This window comes from Myotis lucifugus, unplaced genomic scaffold (genome assembly GCF_000147115.1).
Source record: "Myotis lucifugus unplaced genomic scaffold, Myoluc2.0 scaffold_59, whole genome shotgun sequence".
Classification (NCBI taxonomy): Eukaryota; Metazoa; Chordata; class Mammalia; order Chiroptera; family Vespertilionidae; genus Myotis; species Myotis lucifugus.
The window spans coordinates 874,781-895,751 of record NW_005871107.1 but is presented as its reverse complement, the minus strand read 5'-3'; the positions used below and the strand labels follow the sequence as shown (position 1 = coordinate 895,751).

The 20,971-nt window shown below is 38.1% G+C and overlaps 1 protein-coding gene across 2 annotated transcripts in view; it reads right to left on the bottom strand.

The window, feature by feature from the left end:
* ADGRB3 (adhesion G protein-coupled receptor B3) overlaps positions 1-20,133 on the bottom strand; it is a 677,464-nt gene extending 657,331 nt beyond the window's left edge. The window contains exons 1-3 of one of the 2 annotated variants that reach the window (XM_006089322.2): positions 19,866-20,133; positions 18,304-18,471; positions 16,431-17,202 (exon numbers count right to left, since the gene is read on the bottom strand). In XM_006089322.2, coding sequence (XP_006089384.1) covers positions 16,431-17,187 — 757 coding nt within the window. In that variant the 5' untranslated portion in view covers positions 17,188-17,202; positions 18,304-18,471; positions 19,866-20,133. The remainder of the gene's footprint in view (positions 1-16,430; positions 17,203-18,303; positions 18,472-19,865) is intronic. The other variant, XM_006089323.3, reaches the window with a different exon arrangement.
* Between the last annotated feature and the right edge of the window lie 838 nt (positions 20,134-20,971).

Sequence of the window (20,971 nt, the reverse complement as noted above, 5' to 3'; positions counted from 1 at the left end):
AGAGGACAGATGCCAATCTGTAATCTTTTCAGGACCAAAACAAAAGCACTTTGTGAAATTATGAATCTCTTCCACCTATCCCTATTTTAGTCTATTGCAAAATTTATCCTGATGTAAAATTTACCTAATTTGATTCCTTAAAGATTAATTTTCTGATATGCACAGAGACCCTTGTTTATTTATATGTAGCTTTGTTCCCCAGAGAAAATAAATAGTTCTGTAAAATTATTACAGATAGTTTTTATTGTTTTGTTCTGTTTTTGGCAGTTGGAACAAGTTTTCAGCAAGCTTTCATCTTCATCTCTACTTCTTCTCTAATGCTAACTCTTGACTTTCCCAAGAAACAAAAGGGAAGAAAGGATATGTTTATTTTCAAGCTGTTTATCTGGCTGATATAAAGCATGGAAGCTGACGGTGTAGTAACTAATCATATTTCTCAAATTCATCTCTACATGTAGAAAGCTAGAACTGGGTACAATTGAAGTCACACTGTAATTTACTGTGGGCAGCCTAAAACGAAGGTTTTTCCATTTCTTAAAAAAAAAGAGAACTGACCACTTTTGCATTATTTGTGGATTAATCTTAAAATTGTTTGTTGTGCAGATTACATTTTGAAAAAAATGGAATGACATAGAGATTACCTATACTTTACAGACACAGAAAATGTGGTTTACAAATATCAAGCAAACTGCCTAAGGTCACGAAGCTAGTGGAAGGCAGGACTGGGATTCGAACTGAAATGTTTGAAGCCCAAACTGTTACTGCTTCCATAGATATAGAAAATAAAAAGGGAAACCAAGGGAACAGCGTTTTCCTAAGGACAGAAGATAGAAATGTCAAGTCTAAAATGCATCTAGCAATTTGTGACGTTATCATCATAGGACAGAACCATTTTTTTCACATACACACAACCCAATGATCTATCACACTTAATACACTTAACTGAATATACATGATACTATTGGCAATAACAAAGGCAGCATTTTGGGATGCCACTTTCCATTTTCTAAATGGCTTTCATATAGCCTGGCCTGCGTGTTCAGTGGTTGAGCACTGATCTATGAACCAGGAGGTCACAGTTTGATTCCTGATCAGGGCACATGCCAGAGCTGTGGGCTCGATCCCTAGTGGGGGGCCTGCGGGAGGCAGCCGATCAATGATTCTCTCTCATCATTGATGCTTCTATCTCTCTCGCCCTCTCTCTTCCTCTCTGAAATCAATAAAAATATATTAACAAATAAATATAAATAAATGGCTTTCATATATAGTACAGATTTACTTTCCATACAATCCTATGAGTTTCAGAGGGCCATTTTTCTTTTTATAACTGAGTGAACTGAAGCTCTCTCTGAAGTTACTCCGACCATAATAGCTAAGCTCATCCAGAAGGTAGTTGGTCAGGCTTCTAATCCAAGGGCTCTTCCAAATAAGGACTATAGAGTTAGAGATTGAATGTCACTTTGCTAATTCCCCTTTTCTGTAATGGCAAAAGCAAATGTATAACACCGAAAATGTTTTAAAAAGTATAATCTTTTTAAAAATATAATATGGATTTATATTTTATAGATATTTTCTTACATTAAGCCTTAGAAAAAATGTGAGAAAGCAGACAAGCAGGATATTTTTCTAAGAGATCTGTTTCTGCTCAGAAGGAAAAAGGGATTCAGGGACAGACCAAGATGTAAATTAGTTTGCTCTATCTTTACGTGCCCACCAAAATTCCAACGAAATCGGATTACAGATTTTAACGGGACTTAACCAATGAAATGTGGATGCATTTAAACCAGAATATTATGGAGAAAAGAGGAGACTAAAGGGACATAGATATTTTCAGGAAAGTATCCAAAATGAGGTGCGCTAGTGGACAAAATACAATGGGCACTTTCTGATGACAGTGGCTCCAATTTTTTTTTGGAGAAAACCATTTATGGGAATTACCCTTTGTCAAATGATCTGTGAATATCACTCACTAGTGCATTTTGAAAGAAAAAATGGTGATGTTGTGAACAGAGTGGTTCATTATTTAAATGAGGAGTAAAAGAGAACAGATACAGCAGCTTAACTCTGTTTTCCTGAGAAACGTGAGTATTCAGAGGGAATAAAGGATTAAAGAGAGAATGCACCTCTGTAGACTAACCCATCCAGCAGGCATTTTAATTTCTCGGAGGTCAACTAAATAAATGGGTTACTTTTTATTATGAATCAAAATTTTATTTGTTATATTAAAGAAATCTAACATAGTAAAGGGTTCCAGAATCATCCATCCAATTAATTAAAGTTAGTATTTATTGAGCCTCTACTTACTACACAGTCCAGGGTCAGGTAAATTATTTGACTTTAAATACCTCATTCAATCTCTGTGTTGCCTCACAAAATAATCACCTCTTGGACAAAGAAACTGAGGTTTAGAGAGATATGTGATGTCCTCAGGGCCACAAAATTAGAAATGGAGAAAACTGGATTTAAACCCAGGAAACCTGACTCTTAAGGACTAAAATGTGAACCTGAATTTACAGCTGTGGGAAGTGTGGGATCCAATAATCGACAAAGTTCCAAGGAAAACAATCAATGATTAAGGAGAGCAGAACAGACCATTCATTTGCTATAAAACGATTTATGTCTTTTTCACAAATATAAATAAATTGTTCACTTTTGAAAATTACATTTGTTTTTGACTTTTTAAAACCAGTTTGGCAATGATTTCCTTTTAAATCCTAACTAAAACTTTAATTTCTGATCTCTAAAATGATCTACAGTATACTGTTCTGAATATATTTATTAAAAAGGCTCCAAGTAAATTTTCAAACAAAGAAACGTAAAGTTTAGAGCTTCCATTACAAAAAGTATTTTTACCCTTTGTCATTCTTATGATCTTATCTTCAGCAACTCCAGTAAATTTATATTTAGCAAGTATTTAGTCAGTAAATGCAGTTTAGCACGGAATATATTTCCAAACTATTTTTAAATGTTTACCTTTTCAAATTAAATATGCATATAACAACTAAGCATTGACTGCCGAAGTTCATGTATAAGTGATTCTTGTGTTTGTGTGTCAGATATAAACATGTGGGCAGCGAACTGACAATTCACTCTATCCATGATTTTTCCTCAGAACACAAAACTCAGGGTTTGCACATTTGTTTTCACTTCTCAGTTGCTCAATGGCCTCTGTACCCCTCTTTGAATTCTGGAGAGCATCTCATAATTAATGAGCTTATCATAATCCAAACTTCTTGAGAACAGGGAAATAAAGGAAGCACAGCCCAGCAGAGCCAAACTTGTCATGGTACCACTAACACTGGGAAGAACTCCACTCCCACTAACTCACGGAGACTTGTTTAAGGTTCACAACAGCCTAGGTTTCCCCTCCTCTCTCTCGGGGGAGGTAAGGATACTTCTCAATGTGACAAAAGCCCACCTACTCAAAGGGGAGGTTAATTATTGCTACATAATTAACCTCACAAGGAAATTGTTAAGATTAATGAAGCAGTGCTTACTAAGTGATTACAAGCTCCCCATGAGCTACCACAGAAATATTTGTTTACCAAAAGAAAAACACCTACACATCTACTGATAACAGATTCCGTGTAAATTATCGCAACATTGAATCTGTAGATCAACACATGTAAGTCAGAGCCTGTATGCCTGGAAAAGAAAGGAACAAAAGAGTAAGGGAAGGAAGAAAGAAAGGAGGAGGAAAGGGCAGAGGAGGACACGTTTATACCTTTCAGCAAGAACTACCATGCCAAAATGAAAACTTTCCACTTAGCTCCGTGACAACCATGGCTCAACAAAAGACCACAAAATCCTGTAGGTAACTTTGAAAATACTGAAAAGTCTAGGAAACTCTTTGAATAAATGTTGAAAGAATGGTTTCTTGTAATATAAATATACAGTTGTGGTAGTCATTTTCGTATTAACTACTTTTAATTAGGCTAAACCAATAACATATTAATACATAATACCTAAAATGAGTTACAGAGAGTTGCTTGTAATAAGTTCAAATGCAGATACCCCAGGGTACGAGGTGGAATATGCGAGTGAGTTCCTCTCCACGAAGGATCATGAACTGAAATGGCCATCACATCATTAGAGTCAAATGGCAGAACACATCACCTACGTGCCTTTTTAGCACCTTTTAGCACCATCAATCAACACAACTACTCCCCAATCCTCCCCAATTAGACATTATATCACCTAGAATTAGCTAGGCTAGTGACAGAAACAAACCCAACATGCCCAGTGTCTCAAAACAGAAAAAGTTCTTCCTTGCTCATGCTTTGGGACCATCACAGATCGGCAGGAATGTAGGGCAGAGATTCCCCCGTAATCATTGAGGGACTCAGGCTGACAGAGAGTCCCTCTTCTCTGTAAGTATGGGTCTCTATGCTTCCTGCATTCCTCCTTCAGCAACCCTAACAGTCCCATCTCTGGTCTAAACACATCATGGCTTCATTACACTAAGGTCTCTGCAAAGCACAGGCAGAGGCACCAATGCCTAGCAGGAGATAGCAAATGTCTACCAGACTGGATGAGACATGACAGAAAAGTGACAGAGCATGCGTCTAGGACACTGCCCCGAAGCATCAAAGATGCCTGAGTGGCATGATGGTATACCTGAGGGCTTGCATAAAGGGTGGGTGTTAGGCCCTGGCACTTACTGTGTTGGACTGGGAGGTGGAGTTTATGGAGAAAAATTGAGCGTAGACATATGTGGACCATAGGATCCTAGACGAATTATGAATTGTGTTCTAAGTAAAATGCAGTAAAAACAATACGATAGTTCTTATACATTCTCGGTGACCATAACATTGAAAATATTCTTTCTCAGTTGAAGAAAGTTGCTAACATTAATTTATCATATGTGGCTTCACTGGAGGTTCTAGGATTTATAGTTCTGCAGTGTTTTTTCAAGCAGAGTTGCCTCTGGGATGAACATAGAAGAAAGGAGAACTGATTAAGCGGAGCCCTGGGGCTCCCACCCACTACAACCAAAGCAGCTCTATTTTCTAAAATTTCTTTTGTATACATATTTTAATTTTTTAAAATCTTTATTGTTGCAAGTATTACATATGTCCCCTTTTTTCCTCCACTGACCCCTTCTTAGCCCTTCCTTGCCCCCTGTCCGAGGCCATTACCATCCTAGTGTCTGTTTCCAGAACAGACACTTGTATGCATACAAGTTCTTTGGTTGATCACTTCCCACCCACCTACCCACCCCACCTTCCCTCTGAGATTGGACAGTTTTTTACATATTAGCTTTTATTAGGAAAAAAAGCTTCCACTGCTAACTAAGGGGATATAATAGTTGTATTAATTCACATCCTACATGTACTGATTTCTTTCCCCTTAATCAGGTCTTACTACTTAGTGGATTAAGTCCTATTCTGCTTCCAAACTCTCCTTGTTCTATTTCTGTGGTTTCTGTGGTCTCAGGATGCAGAGGCCAGAAGCAAGCAGATGTAATATTTATTAGGGGTAAAACTCAGTTATGCCCTTCGTAATCAATCGAACACAAAAAAACATGGTTATCAGAAAATTCCAGGGAAACCACTGCACAGGAGGACGCCATACATTGTAAAGAAAACAGATTTGTCACATATGTTCTGTGCTGTGCCGATGGAACAGTGGTGCTCGACAGCATTTACTTCATCATATTTGAAAGTAAAACCCATTGAAGAATAAAAAGGCCATTGTACATGGGTAATTTCTCAGGTACCACTTAAAAAATAGACACTGTTTGCCCTCTACATTCTAAAACCAAGGCCAGCCAAAGAGAGCTGACCACAAGCTGACATATCTATAAAGGAAGCTGACCTCTCTGGGAAGCCAAAACAAACGAAAATTTCTCAGTCTACAGTGCAGAAGCAGATCTTTGACAGTCTGCCAGATTCATGTGGAAAAATTACATAAACACATTTCTGTCTTCCTAAGGTGCCCTCTTTTCCACATTACAATTATTATGAGTAGCTGATACAAGAACTGTTTCCAAAGGCATCCAGTACACATTACATATTTGTTGTTATTGCCTATTCAGAACAACTGTGAACTCTGTTTCAACAGAAGTTTAGAAAAAAAGGCAGTTTAACCTTTTTTTTTTTAAGAAATTACTTCTTTTTCCTCTTAGGATCCTTCTTTGATGTAAAAGAGAAATAGACTAACACAGAGGAAAAAAAACTGTAATTTTCTGTATGAAAATATAAGGTCAAACTTAGCTGCCTCAATTTCTTTTTGAGAATGAAATAAAGAAGGAAAAAATAAAAAGCTTTGTGTGTGTTTTGTTTTTCTTTGCTTTGAAAGAGACAGTGAAATCAAAATGCAAAATGAAATCAGATTAGCAACTGAAATTTGGTTTTAATTTCATATTTCTATTATCTTGATATAAAATTAGAGCTAAGTCTTAATATGTCAGAATTCTTTTATGCTTTATATGGAAGTCTTAATGTTATCTGTGTTTAATTATCAACTCACAAAACTTTCTTTGACTCTCCAGGCCAGTTCAAATGTTCTGGAGTCACATCAACATTGATATATATATATATATATATATATATATATATATACACACACACACACACACACACACACGTATGAATTCTATACATATTACATCATTTAAAAACAAGCTAAGAAATCAATAAATCAACAGGTAAATATAGAAAAATACTTAAAAACTCTAAATTTAATAGAGTTATGAAGATGAACACATACTGAGTTCAGATTAAGTGTTAAAAAATACCATTTCAGCTGAGCTTAAATAAATGGCCAACTGATTTTCATTTTCCATATTTCAATTCTTTAAATTATTATTTATTTATCTGTTTACTTGGCATGCTCTATATACTAATCAGCAAGGGGGCTAATTATTTTATTTTATTTTTTATTTTATTTTTTTTTAAATATATTTTATTGATTTTTTACAGAGAGGAAGGGAGAGAGATAGAGAGTTAGAAACATCGATGAGAGAGAAACATCGACCAGCTGCCTCCTGCACATCTCCCACTGGGGATGTGCCCGCAACCCAGGTACATGCCCTTGACCGGAATCGAACCTGGGACCCTTCAGTCTGCAGGTCGACGCTCTATCCACTGAGCCAAACCGGCTTCGGCAAGGGGGCTAATTATTATATAAGACCTTTTAGTACTTTAAAGGAAGGATGAAAACTTTAAAATGTTGGTTTTGAACCTTCTGGTAAGGAATCAGAAATCCCCCCACCACCAAAATTATATACCCTTGTGTTAATCAGGGTCCTAGTAAGAAACTGACATGTCTTCAATTAAGGCAGTGGTTCTCAACCTTGGCTGCACATTAGAATCACCTGGTAATCTTTTCAAAATCCTGATTTCTGGGCCTCATCCTCCGGAAATTCTGTTTCTTTGTTATGGGGTGGGCCACAACATTAGTAATAAAGAAACAGAATTTCTGAAGGATGAGGCCCAGAAATCAGGATTTTAAAAAGATTCCCAGGTGATTCTAATGTGCAGCCAAGGTTGAGAACCACTGAATTAAGGTAATTTGAGAAGAAAGTAAGGCATGGATATGCTCAGAGAAACCAACGAGAGAAAATACAGTTCCTGGGGTTAGAAACATTGGGGATCCATGACTACCCACAGGCCCAAAGGGGTGGGAGAGGATGGCTGCCAGAGCTCAGTCTGCAGATTCATGTGGGGATCCTATATAATAAAAACATAGTATGCAAGTTGTCCCTTCTACTGGGAGTTCATCAGGGAGTTCAACCAGGGGGCAGGCTGGCCGGGGGAAGGAAGGGAGGCCCGGGCCAGTGGCCAAGGGGGGGAGGGAGTACTCAGCCAGCAGCTGGCAGCCACTAGAGACCCTACCAGGCCACGAATTTCATGCAGTGGGCCTCTAGGATTATATAAACAGATTTTTGTCTTCCTAAGTTGCCCTCTTCCCACATTACAATAATTATGAGTAGCTAAGGACAGAAGCTGTGACTAAATAGAAGGAACCTTGACCTTACTCTTCTCTCATCCTCAAAAGTACTTCTCAATGCACCATAACTAAAGAATGTAATACATGTTATCTCTCCAAAACATAGATTTCACTAGAAATTCACAATGAAATGAAAATCCAAGATAGATCTTGCTAAATCATCTTAGTAAATCTAGACAGACTCTGAGCTTGAAATCCACTACTCTTTAAATTTAATGAGCTTAGACTGAAAATCAATAGTTTTTTTGTTGAGATGTACATCACATTTGTTTAAGTAATATACACCAAACAGAACAAAAATCTAATCTAAGATTTTATTTGTAGAGATTAGTCTGTATTAAGTAGTATAGCAAAGTATACTCTGATTATTGTCCTAGCTGGATACCACCTAACTTTTTTAAATGATTGGATCTATCAAATATTAGATCTAAATGACTGAGTCTCTTTTACATTACAGAGATGGTATTAAATATAAATTCCAATATGACTTATGTTCAGCTGAAATAATGTTCCCATCATATGTTTGCTGATTGGGATTCCATCAATGAGGTAAGACTTGGACTGATATTGATATAGTCCCTTATAAATCTGGGAATTTGTGATTCAGATTTTAGTGCTCCAGAAACAAACAACAAACACACACACACACACACACACTAAACCCACAACTCTGGAGCTTTGCAAACTGGAAAGCAGTTCTTCAATGTTGGGTTTAATGTATTCTTTTAATTTATAAAATACTTATTAAAATGATTTACTTTTTAGGAGTGATATACAGATGGAGCTTCTCTTAAAAATGTGCTTATTGGAGAATAAATTATTACTGTTTAGATATGCAAGTGTAGGAATTGTTTTTTTGTTTTGTTTTGTTTTGTTTTGTTTTATTCAATCCTCACCTGAGGATATTTTTCCATTGACTTTTAGGGAGAGTAGAAGAGAGAGAGAAAGACAGAGAGAAATATCGATGTGAGAAAAGCACATCCATTGGTTGCCTCCTGCAGGAGCCCCAACCATGACCCAGGCTGTGGAGGAGCCTGCAACCGAAGTACGTGCCCTTGACCAGAATTGAATCCAGGACCCTTTGGTCCACAGACCAATGCTCTATCCACTGAACCAAACCGATTAGGGCTAGAAATTGTGGGTTTTTTTATTATCAAATTTTACATATTTTCTTAAAAAGGAGGAATACCAGTAGAAATGTCAGGAAATAATACTGTAATATACTCACCCAGAATGAATAATTATATTTATATTCATACTGGGTGAGTGTTCATACTAGGTATTATATTTCTGAGAATAAATATTTCTGTGACATTTACCACCTTACCATATTTATTTCTAGAAAATAATTTCACCAAATTAGTGTTCTCTGGTTGACTTCATAACTGTTTTAATGCTTTTTTTTGTTATGTCTAATTGCTTTTAATTAGTATTCTAAATATAATTTGATATATCAGTTTTCCATGCACATATTTGCTGTATTCCAAAATAACTCCCAATACCCAAATAAACTTGTTATTTACAAGATATAATTTCAGAATATAATGTCCAGAATTGAGTTAGCAGGTAAATTATTTCATTTAACATAGTAGAAACCAAAGAATAACCATTTGACCTTTAATAGCATGTTCCAAGCATAATGAATATGTGATAGGGGATTGGTTATGAGAAAAATGCACATCAGCAAACATGTCAGATTTCCAAAAGGAATGCCTGTTCACTCAATTAATTTTGAGAGAAACCGATCCATGCTAATGTATTTTACTCTGCATTTGTTACTTATCGCACCTTCTGTGCAAACTAGAAATATATTACGTTAGCAGATATGTAGTTAGGTCATTCTCTGCAAGTAAACAGAATTTTAAATGACCGTTGAAAGATCATTGAACATAGAGCATTTGGCATTTTTTGAAGTCTTATAGATGTCACTTTGTAATTTTGTTTTTAAAAATATAAGAATCTTCAAATGAGTGCTAACAAAAAAAATTGTTTACTTTTAAATATCTGAATATGTAAGGCTTTAGGAGACTCTGGGGGCTGGCTCGCTTAGTCAGTAATAACTGATCACAAGTCTGTATGTTTCTTCAAATACTTTAATACAGATGAGCATTTAAAGAATAATTCCTTTTCAAAACAGATATCAAAACATGGTTTAATTTTGCATAATGCAGCAAAGAGTGAAATACTTGGAAACTTTGATCTAAATGGCTTTGCAGGCTCTCAGCAATGATATCCAAAGGACAGCGTCCCAGGCCTAGAATGACTCACACACCACTAGCTTGATCTATTTGATGTATTAGTCATGCCTCCGTCAACACAAACATACTGAGATGTTGTTCTCTTCATCTAATACAAAATAGACATACATTCAAATGCTTAATGATCCTTTGTTAAATGCCCCTAAATTTTCCTAAACAATTCACTGACAATCTACTTCATTACTTATTATCAATTCTCTATCATTTATAGTCAAAAGACAAAAAAAAAGGTTTCAAAAACTAAATTGAGAGCCTAATATAACTTGGACTAAGTGTTTTACATGTGCAATCTCATTTAATGCAATACCCTCTTACAGTAGATTGATGATGAGTCAAGCTCAGTCACGCTCAGTCAACTTGTCAAAGATACTACAAGGTGGCTGAGTCACTGTGGGGACCCAAGTATATCACACACCCAAACAGACCTTTCATTTCAATGAAGTGACACATTTATAACAACTTAATACCTCTCTGATTTTTAGTAGTTAATTGAATTGGGAAACATTTCCTCAGGGCTGACAGGAAGTAAGATATTTCAAGTCATTAATTTTATGGTTTTTATGAATACATGATGTCATTTCCTGTTCTCTCCTGAACCCTGAGAAATTAAGCATTACTAACCTAGTCTGAGTGGGGAAAAGTAGTACTACAGAACGACATAGTGATGATGTGGAAGAGCAGACTCAAACTCAGCTCTCTCTGGTTAGCATCTTAAAACGCAGCACATGACATTTTGAAAAAAAGTAAGAAAAGTTTATTTTTGAATAAAGATTGATTTCAGATCCAAGGCCCAGATGATTATTAGAGGTAATACATACCAGACTTATTTAAAGAATACTATATTTTATAAAAGTATTCAATTAATAATAGAATTGGTCCTATTAAGAAATGAACTAAATAAAGCAATGCATGAAGCTTGATATGAAGTAAAGTAAAATCCCCATCTCAATTTTGGAAGAAACTAACCTGCAATACATTTATCAAAGCTATCATAAAATCCATTGAAACATACATACTGGCACACGTGTGCATGCATGGTCCACATACATACATACATACACCAATTTTCATGTTAATATTTTAATTTAGTGTCTACAAAAAATATGTTGCCATGTAATGCAGTTTTGTTTCATTAAATAATAAATATATGAGCTGCTTCCTAAACTGACAAAATTCTGAAATGGCTGAAGTAAAAATTATGGCATTACTTGACCAGGCCTACGATTTTTATATATCTATAGATCATAACCATGAGTGAATAGCAAAAGCACTGAGATGACATACAAATACTTTGTTCCTCCTTCTTGGAAAGAGTTTATATATGTTTGACTTCAAACTGTGAAAGAGAGGATTTGAGAAATGTCATATTACTATATAGAAGTAATACCAGAGCCAGAAGAAAGAAATGTAGAGAGAAATGAAGACAGACAGAAATTGGCTAATTTTCTTACCACATTTTTTGTAGACAGCATGTATACAAAGTTATATTTGTCATTAATCTCTTAAAATAAATATATATGAAATGAAGACTATTTCTCACTGGCTCCATTCTTTTCATCCATTTTAAATGTTATTAAATAATACTTTGTGATCAAGAGCTGGTATAAATAATACATTAATGGAATTGGAAATGAGACAAATGGCAGCCATCTTCCCCTAAAAATAGAAAGTAAAAGATGGATGGTTCCCCAATATGATGTATTTTTATTCTTTTAATTGTAATCAATTTATTGTTATTTTTCCTAATGAGATCTTTGCTTTGTTCAACTTAATATTAATTTCAGCCAATATTTACTGAGGCTCTGTTAAGACTGTCCTAGACAATTCGAAGACCCAGTCTTTATACTTGAAGAATCCCTGAGTTAGTAGAATGAGATGAAAATATAAATGAAAAATATACTGCAATATGATAAGTGCTACAACAAAAGTACAGAATGTGCAAAGGGCTTAAGGGATCCAGCTAGAGGGCAGGGCAAACTGTCAGGAGCAACAGACTCAGCATAATGTTCCACATTCTGATGAAGAGTGTGGGACCATGAGGAAGAGGCAAAAGTGGCTGAAACAGTAATGAGGGCAAAAAGAACAAAAGTAGAAAAAATAGGAACACTGAAACAGACATTGACCTACAAATTGCTCTAGATGACAAAGATGTGCCTAATACTGCGAATATATACACAAACGTGGGCTAGATTTTATGCAGGCACATAGTGAGACTTCCCTTGAGTGGTAGAATGTCAAGGATTCGCAGAAGCAGAGTGGAAAAACAAATGAGTGTGTGTGTTCAGATTTCCTGGAATCTATACAGGGATCCCAATTTCCATTCACATAAGTAGCACCATTGATGTAAGTAGAAAACAAAGGTTCCATTAAGGCTTATTATGTGATTTAAATACCCTGGCGCAGAATTTTTCTGCCAAAACTGTTTTAATTATTAATTTTAAGGAAAGTAGTAAGAAATAAGATCTTATATCACCTTTTATATTTTAGCTATGTAGTCCAGAATCCTCTTTGGTAAAAGAGTCCTAGGCAACATAATAAAGACCTTGTGAATAAATACCAATCTATCCCCAAGGTTACATCTGAAAACCAGATAAACAGCATTGAGTTTCCTTCTTTAAAAAGAAAATTATAGACACTACATATACACAGTTTCTTTAAATAACTTCCTGAAATAAGATATCATTGATTTTAAAAAGCTTCATTTAGCTGATGTACTTGGTTTTCAAAATTTCACTTAAAAATTGGGGAATGACAACTAAGTTTCTCTAATCATATGCCACCCTCGACTTTCTCAAATGTGATCTTAAAAAAAGAAGCTATTTAATTGCACTAAAATGTAACATTTAATGAAGCATCAGTCCAAGAATGTCCTCTTATAACATATTACAGACAACATTTGTGATTGTTAGTGTTGTCACTATAAACAGTGATAGTTTTCTTCTTGTTGTTTTCTGGCTATGAAATTCTTCAGTACATGAATGTATTATTAAGTAGCATTTTAGCAAAAATACTAATAACATAATTAACATTTCATTTAATTATTATTAAGTTAACATTTCATTTCTGGGAGGCCACAGTTTTCTCAAATACTAAATATGATTTTGTAAATCCAATTGATACATTCAAAATATTTGGTATACCTTTGCTGTCACCATCAGCATCACACAAAACCATGTGGAATTGGATCTACTGGGTATAAGACTCTTCCTTCAAATTTGTGCCACTTCTATGATGTAATAAATGTGGAAAATATCTCTATTCAAGGCTTTCTGAGTCGGTACATATTCCAGTGAATAAAATAGGAGTTGTAAACTGTGGAAAATAATCTTGTACTTATTCCCGTGATATCATACAGGACATTTTGTTTACTTTTCCATAGAAAATAGAAAACATAAAGTAATAAAAAGATATTAAACCCCATTTTAAAACTTAGGTTTACATGTTATCATGTAAAGACATTTTGCAATAATATTAGATATGAGTAGCACAACTAAATGTAATTATTAACATCAAGCCATGTGAATATCATTGTGATAGTTTATTTGAAATATTCAATAATTAGCCCTAGCTGGTTTGGCTCACTGGATGGAGCGTCGGCCTGCAGACTAAAGGGTCCCAGGTTCGATTCTGGTCAAGGGCATGTACCTTGGTTGCAGGCACATCCCCAGTGGGGGTTGTGCAGGAGGCAGCTGATCGATGCTTCTCTCTCATCGATGTTTCTAACTCTCTATCCCTCTCCCTTCCTCTCTGTAAAAAATCAATAAAATATATTTTAAAAAAAAGAAATATTCAATAATTATTTCATAAGATTTTATATATCATTTATATCAAATACTAAATTTTAATTTTTTAAGATGCAAAATACTTTGCCTAAATTTGACTAAATTAAGAATTTGCAGATTTTCACATGTCTTTCCTACAATGCGGCATAGCCAAAAAGATCTTCTTTGAATGAGGTAAGGAGTGCTGTATACATTTTATAAGAATTACAAATGCACCAGCTACAATTATGTCATCAGGAATTACATATCCTTACCTTTTTGACTCAAAATACCTAAACAATTAAAGAGCACAAATTTAGAATATAGGCTGAGCAATTTCACTGATCTAGCATATATTCTTCCCCTATTAAATGAACTTTTCCTACTTCTATCCTATCAACATGTTAACAATTTTAATAGAATCACTTGTGTGTCTACTCGTCTCTTATTTTGCCAGCTAATTAGCCAAAAGTTACATACATTCTCCCACATGATTTATACATCTAAGGTCTAAAATCACTGTCTTAGTCATTTACAAAACAAATGTCTGCCCTGTTCAACTTCTATAAATCCCAGCACTCTCTTAACCCAGATCTCATGATCATGTCCAGCAAAAACATTGAGAATCATGCTTCATGCGCGCACAACTTTGCTCAAGTCACTTGCTACCATCCGCGTCCAACAAGGCTGGGAAACTGGATTCACTTTCTACTGCCATCGGCTGTAAGTCTGATGGTAGAATTTTACTCATTGGAGAAACAAGTTTGCTAAATTTTATTCAAGCAATAATAGAACAAATAAATAAAAACTAGTTTCTGGGGTTAATTGTCTTATTAGCCAGCCTGTAACATCGCATTTTCTGTGTGTACTGTAGCTTCTTATTCTAGGGGACACTAATTAGTTTTAAATGGTGTTAAATACCATCCCTGCAGTTGCAAGTGCTTCTTGGGGATTTTTACTGGAGAAAAGAACTCCTGTAATTTAAAACCACTTTGTTTTCCTCAGTCACAGCTGTTAGTGAAACACTGACCTGTAGAAATCGTAAAGGCTTTTCACCCCTCTCCCACTGCCATTCGTCTGCATTTATCTTCTAACATCTTTTCCCCCTTGTACCGCGGCTCTCCCGGAATTCCCATCCCCCAAACTGCTTTCCGCAGAGAAAACGCAGTTAGCTAGTTAAACCCTTCTCTCTTTCCCTCTCCCCTTACAACGCCTTGGCTACCCTTCAATAAAATTCTCCAACAACGTGTCAATTTTATATTGGCCACAAAGACAACTTCTGTTGGGGGAGGGTAAGGAAAGAGGCACTGGAGCTTGGCTGTCCCTTGCCACAGACAGGGATCTTTGTGGCGATCAGAAAACATTCCCTGCATAAGCAATCAACACACTCCCTTTTTGCAGGGTTGGGGAGCGAGAACGAATCTGTATCAGCCGTGTCCCCGAACAAATGGAACGCATCCATTAACCATCCAAACAGGAAACTAATTTTCTCAAAATATGTCCCTTTCTTGCAGTATTAAACATAATCCACCATCTCAAATCCTCTGGTAGCTCCCCCACCGGGGACTGGGTGAAAGCTATAAATCACTCCTGTACTTTCTTCTTCCTCCTCCGCATTTCCGTTGCACTGTTTTCTCCATCTAGCTCATCTCGGAGGAGCTCCCTCTCTCCTCTTTTGTATCAACAAGGGACCAAGAAGAGCAAAAATCACGAAGCAGGGACAGCTTGTCTTAGAGGGAGGGTCGCCTGTGTTTCCATTCCGCCCTTCTCCCCCGCCCGCACGCGGCTTCACAGCCTGGGGACCCCAGAGTTGTCTCTTCCAGCGGGGCTCTCCTGACCCCTAAAAGACCCAGCACAAGCAGGATTTATTGTGCGAAGCATCCGAACATCGCGGACCTGTAGGGTTGAGGAGCACCCTTGTCACATGTACCAACTTGCTACTGACTTTGTGTCACCTTTTAGTCCTGAGCCCCATGGCTGGAAAGGGGTCATGGGTAAGAAGAGGGCTAGAGAGAGGAGAGGAGAGAGGAAGTGAAGGGACTTTTTCAGGGATGAAAGGGACCCAGGAGAACACTGGCTACAAATCCCTTTTACAGGTGTCATGTGTGAGTCTGTGTGTGTAGGTTTCCCCAAGGGGCTGCAGCCTAACCCTGCTCACCAATCTCCAGCGCAAGGTGTCTGCGCGTTTTCCCATCCTTTCTCAGGAATATTCCACCCGCACTTCCTGGGGCATGTGGCTGACATCCATCCCATCCTCACCGCCCCGTCTCTTAAAATTTTGAAACCTAAGACTAGGCTAAGAGACCTTTATCAGTAAAGATCGCATATCAAATGAATCCAAAGATGACAGTGTTAAAGGAGCAACACTTAGGCCCACGTGTTGGAACAGCAGGTTTGAACTCCATCCCCGGACGCCCCTCCCCCTCGCCCCATCTCCCCCTCTCTTCTGGGCACTTACCTTCTTTGGGCGGTCGCTTGGCCTCTCTGGTAAGATTGCAGACCTGGGTGGTTTGCAGCTCTTGGGTCAGGCAGCCCTCGGTCTGCTCATTCAAGGGTAACACCACGTTATTTAATAAAACCAGCGACTGGTCGTCGATCCCCCACTCTCCCAGATGCTGAGGGCAGGTGCATTTTGTATACATGATCCCACATGCTTCGGTTCTCCCATTTTCTGATTTTAAGCAGCTCTCCAACCAAGTGCATAATACATGGCAACCAAACTGGCTTGGGCTCACCTTGTTCAATACCAAAAACTCAAAAAAAGATTTCTGGTCTTCTTCCCCTTTTTTCTGTAATCCTGGGAAGTCAGTTGGAAATACCCGACGAATCTGAATAAAATTTTTATCATATTGTAGAAAAACGAAAGCATTCCTGGAATCGCAGAGTTGCATTATAGATTGGTTCTTTCTTAAAAGATCCTTTATTTTTTCATGAGAAAAATGATCAAACTGATAAGCCAGGAGGGAAAAGTTAGAGCAGCTAAGGTCCTTTTTGGAAAATTTCAGGTAAATGCTATATTTGGTTGGATCTGGATTTTCCAGTGTCCAAGTGCAGTTTGTAAAGTTTTTGGGAAACATTTCACTTACAGAATACGATCCATAAATGACACCCTTCACCAAAGTTGAACACCAGAAGTCTTGGGCAGCATTAAATCCAAACATAACCAGGAGATAGGTGGAAAATATATAAATCAGCAGGTTACGAACAGCCTTCATCCTATGTCATTTGGCCTGTAAAAATGGCAATGAAAGTAAAATGCAAGTAGGAGTCTACATGCATTGAAAAAAGAAACTCCTCCAATATTACAGCCAGCTGCTTTCAAGATTTCAGTTAAAAAATAAAAAGAAAAGAAAAACCCTTTTTAAAAGAAGGACAGGTAATTTTTATTTTATAAAGCCAGGAAATTATCTGTTGCTGTGTGAACAGCGCCCTCAAGTGGTCATTCACAATAGCCAAATTCTCTACATTCAATTTAAAAATACTTAATAGATTAATAGGAATGCCCTAATTTATCTACCAGGATTTACTCCAAGTGCATTATAATTCTATTGAAAAAAGAGGAAAAACATCACAAATTGACTTTTTAAATAGTTTACCCTAAATGTCAATTTTTAAAAATATTTTTAAGCAACCTATACAACCTTTTCTCTCCCTCAGCCTTCTGCCTGCAGTGAACATCATCATACAAAATCTAATCTGATAATCTGGGAACAGCTGTCATCACATTTCTTTTCTCTTAAATGTTAAAGTAATTATGGTAAATGAGAGCCACAATTTTAAAAGCACAAATGATCATTTGTTGCATATTCTCCTAAATGTCCCTACATGTCTTTGCAGGGGCCACGGTGGGAAATGATGAGAAATTCCTGTGCAAAAACATCAGCATTCATGTGGATTAACAGAATTTTAAAAACATCATCTGAGAAAGGGCATAGGTGGTGGCTACATACACAGGGAAGACTTGTTTGACATCACACCACTAAGAACCAGGATTTAAAGCAGTCATTTCAATGTGACATGCCCTCTTGGGATATATAAAGTGGATCACTGTATTAGTATCTGTATCGAAAGGTGATGTCAGTGAGAAAAATCCCAGAAACACACTAATTGAGCTGGCTTCAGTCTTTTAATTTGTTTTTTAAATTCAGGCTATTTTATCTATGGTTATCTACTGTAATTTAAGATTTACACATGGAAGATAAGAGACAGAATTTTCTTTCTTACAGATTTCAATTACAGAATTGCTCCCTTTCCAATAACAGCTCCAGAGCTCCTCTTCCTTAAAAAAAAAATTGATCTTGCATAATAGAGTAATCCTTGGTTATATTTACCTCTGTAAGTTGTTATCCAAAAATAACTTGGATTTTTTTTCAGCTTTAACCTTTAAGAAGTTATTTCTTAGAATAAATGACACTGCTTTTTTTTTGTTTAGCCTTTGAGCTGAGAAAAGTGATGCCAAGTTAATTTTAAAAGTCTTTAGGCTGCAATCTCTTCCACTTCTGTAAACAGAGACAGACATACAGAGATATAGACAGTTAAAGAGTTTTCATGTCTTTGCCTGGGTTATCCTCTCTGAACCAAAGGCTACAACCCTCTTCCTTCCCATTGCATAACACACACTAACACAGGCACACAAAATCCAGTGACCGAAGTCCCTGAAGAAAGATCTGCATTGTCCAGATCATAATTCAAATTCTATGTCTTGATATGGGCATAAACAGCCCCAACTTTAAATCTCTATATAGCAGCAGTTTTAAAATAACGTCAGAACTGCTGGGACTATCAAAACAGTGTTCTCTGTTTCAAGCATACAGCTCAATGAATAATGCATTTTCTTCTTGAGAAAATAAAGCCAATGTGCATTTAAAGGTTTAAAAAAAATAGGGAAAGTTGTAGGACATTCTGGAAATAATTTCCTCCTTTTTTTGCTGTAGCACTTTGCAGGCAATGCAGGTCTGCGCAGTGTTCTTCAGGATAGAGTGTAGGCGTTGCGAGCCAATGTGACAATAAGTGTCTAAATTAGGAATTCCATCCATGAAAGGGGGCTTCATTTTATAATCGGTAACTCGAAAAGAGGTCGTATTTTTTTTCCCTAATGAAAGCCAGTACTTTTGCTTCCATTTATTTGGCAATGCATGTCTGCAGTGCTGTGCTCATCAAGGATTAGAGTGAGGAAATAGCTCTGATTTCACTTTCAAGCCTGCTCAAGAGAGTCCCCTCATAATGCTTTTTTAAAACCATTAAGCCTTGGTTGCGAAGTCTTGTTTGATTCTAGATAATAAAAAATGAATAACTGTATTCTGCTGCCACCCCCCCCCCCAACCCCCGACTGCAGAGCCAGTTCAAACAATTGTATTCCCCTCTTCTAAAAATGAAAGACTGGCATGGAAGGTGTCTAAGGGCTGGCCACCGAGGTCTCAAGGATGCTGTTTATTTATTTATTTATTCCCTACTGAGAAGCAAACCGGCGTTTAGTTTAGCTATTCTCAAAACTGATTTTCTGGGTGACACTTTAGTTTAGTCGAACATAGACGGCGCCATCACTCCACTGAAATTTTCCCCAGTCCAAGACCCGCTGCTTCCCCTTAACTTCCTTTTTAACCTAAAATTTCTCCTCGTAAAATTACCCCCATCGCACACAACTAATTGTCAGATTTTTCCAGGTCCCCCTGCCTCTTCCTTCCCACCCAGCTCATCTCTGGAAAACCAGACTTCCCTAACTTTTCAACTGCGGCGTTTAAGTAAATGCAGACAGTCGGGTTTGCTCCCAGCCCCTCTCTCCGCCAGCAACAGCCTTTCCTTTCCTCGTCCTCCCTCCGCAAACACCTAGCCCAAAGCTCCTCGGTGGCGACCCCCGGCAGACGGAAGGTGACCCCGGGACCCCCTTCCTTACCTTCCACTCCGAAAGCTCAGGGAGGCTCTTGCTCTAAGACACCAGCACAGGCACGCGTCCCAGCAACACTGACGGAGAGACTCCCCTTCGGTCCCAATCACCGTTGCCCATTTTCCCCGGCTCAGCTTCAAAAATCAGGATTTATATATATATATATTTTTTAAATGCACACATATGAGAAGCAAAACATGGGGGAGAAAATCAATAAGGGGCCCGGGTGGGGGAGAAAAACGCCTCCAGGACCCTCGAGCCTGACGCCGTATCCAACCGAGGGCCGGGGTCGGAGGGTGGCCCCCCAAAGAGAGACTCTTAAGCAAACAAACAATTTTAAAAAAATGCAAGTGGCTGAAGAGCGAGGATTTGTTTTACCAAATCTACACACTCAAACAAATCGATAAGCCAAGAAGCAAAGAGAGCGCTGAGACGAGAAGTGGCCGGCGGCGGCGGCGGCGGCTGCTCAGGCGGATTTGTTGGGGCGGTGGGTTTATGACAGGAGTATTCGTGGTCGGATCGGAAGGCTGAAGCTTTTGCCTTTTCCTCTTTCCGCTTAGTCCTCCCTCCTCCTCCTCCCCCCGCCCCGCAGGTACTGCTGGACCGACGGCGACTCGGGAGAGGGGGTGGAAAAAAATCCTTGGCTGGTGATGTCGGAAAGCTGTTTGAATGCCCAGCGAGGACGGAGGCGCAATAGTAAAGCTCTGTCTCGCGTGTGCGCCCCGGCGGGGGGGGGTCCCTTTTCCCCGGGGGCGGCCCTTTAGGGGGGGGGGGCCCCTGTCCCTGGGGAAGGCGGGGGGCGCGGGGGCTCCTCCGGTGTGTTTATTGGTGCGCCCCCCCCCGGGCCCCCCCCCCCCCCCCCCAGAGTTTTTCCCCGGGGGGGGGGGGCCATTTCAAAAACCTCTGCGGGGGGCCGCCCCCCTTTGGGGGGTGCCCCCCCCAAGGAACGGCCCGGGGGTTTTTAAAAAAAAAAAAAAAAAAAGAGGCCCCCCCAAAAAAAAAAAAAGGACGAGGTGGTGTTAAAAACTACAAGGTAAAAAAAAATGGTCCCTGTGGGGAGGAGGGGGTTTTTGGTCAAAATCTAACAAAAGGGAATGCCTCCCCCCCCCACACTC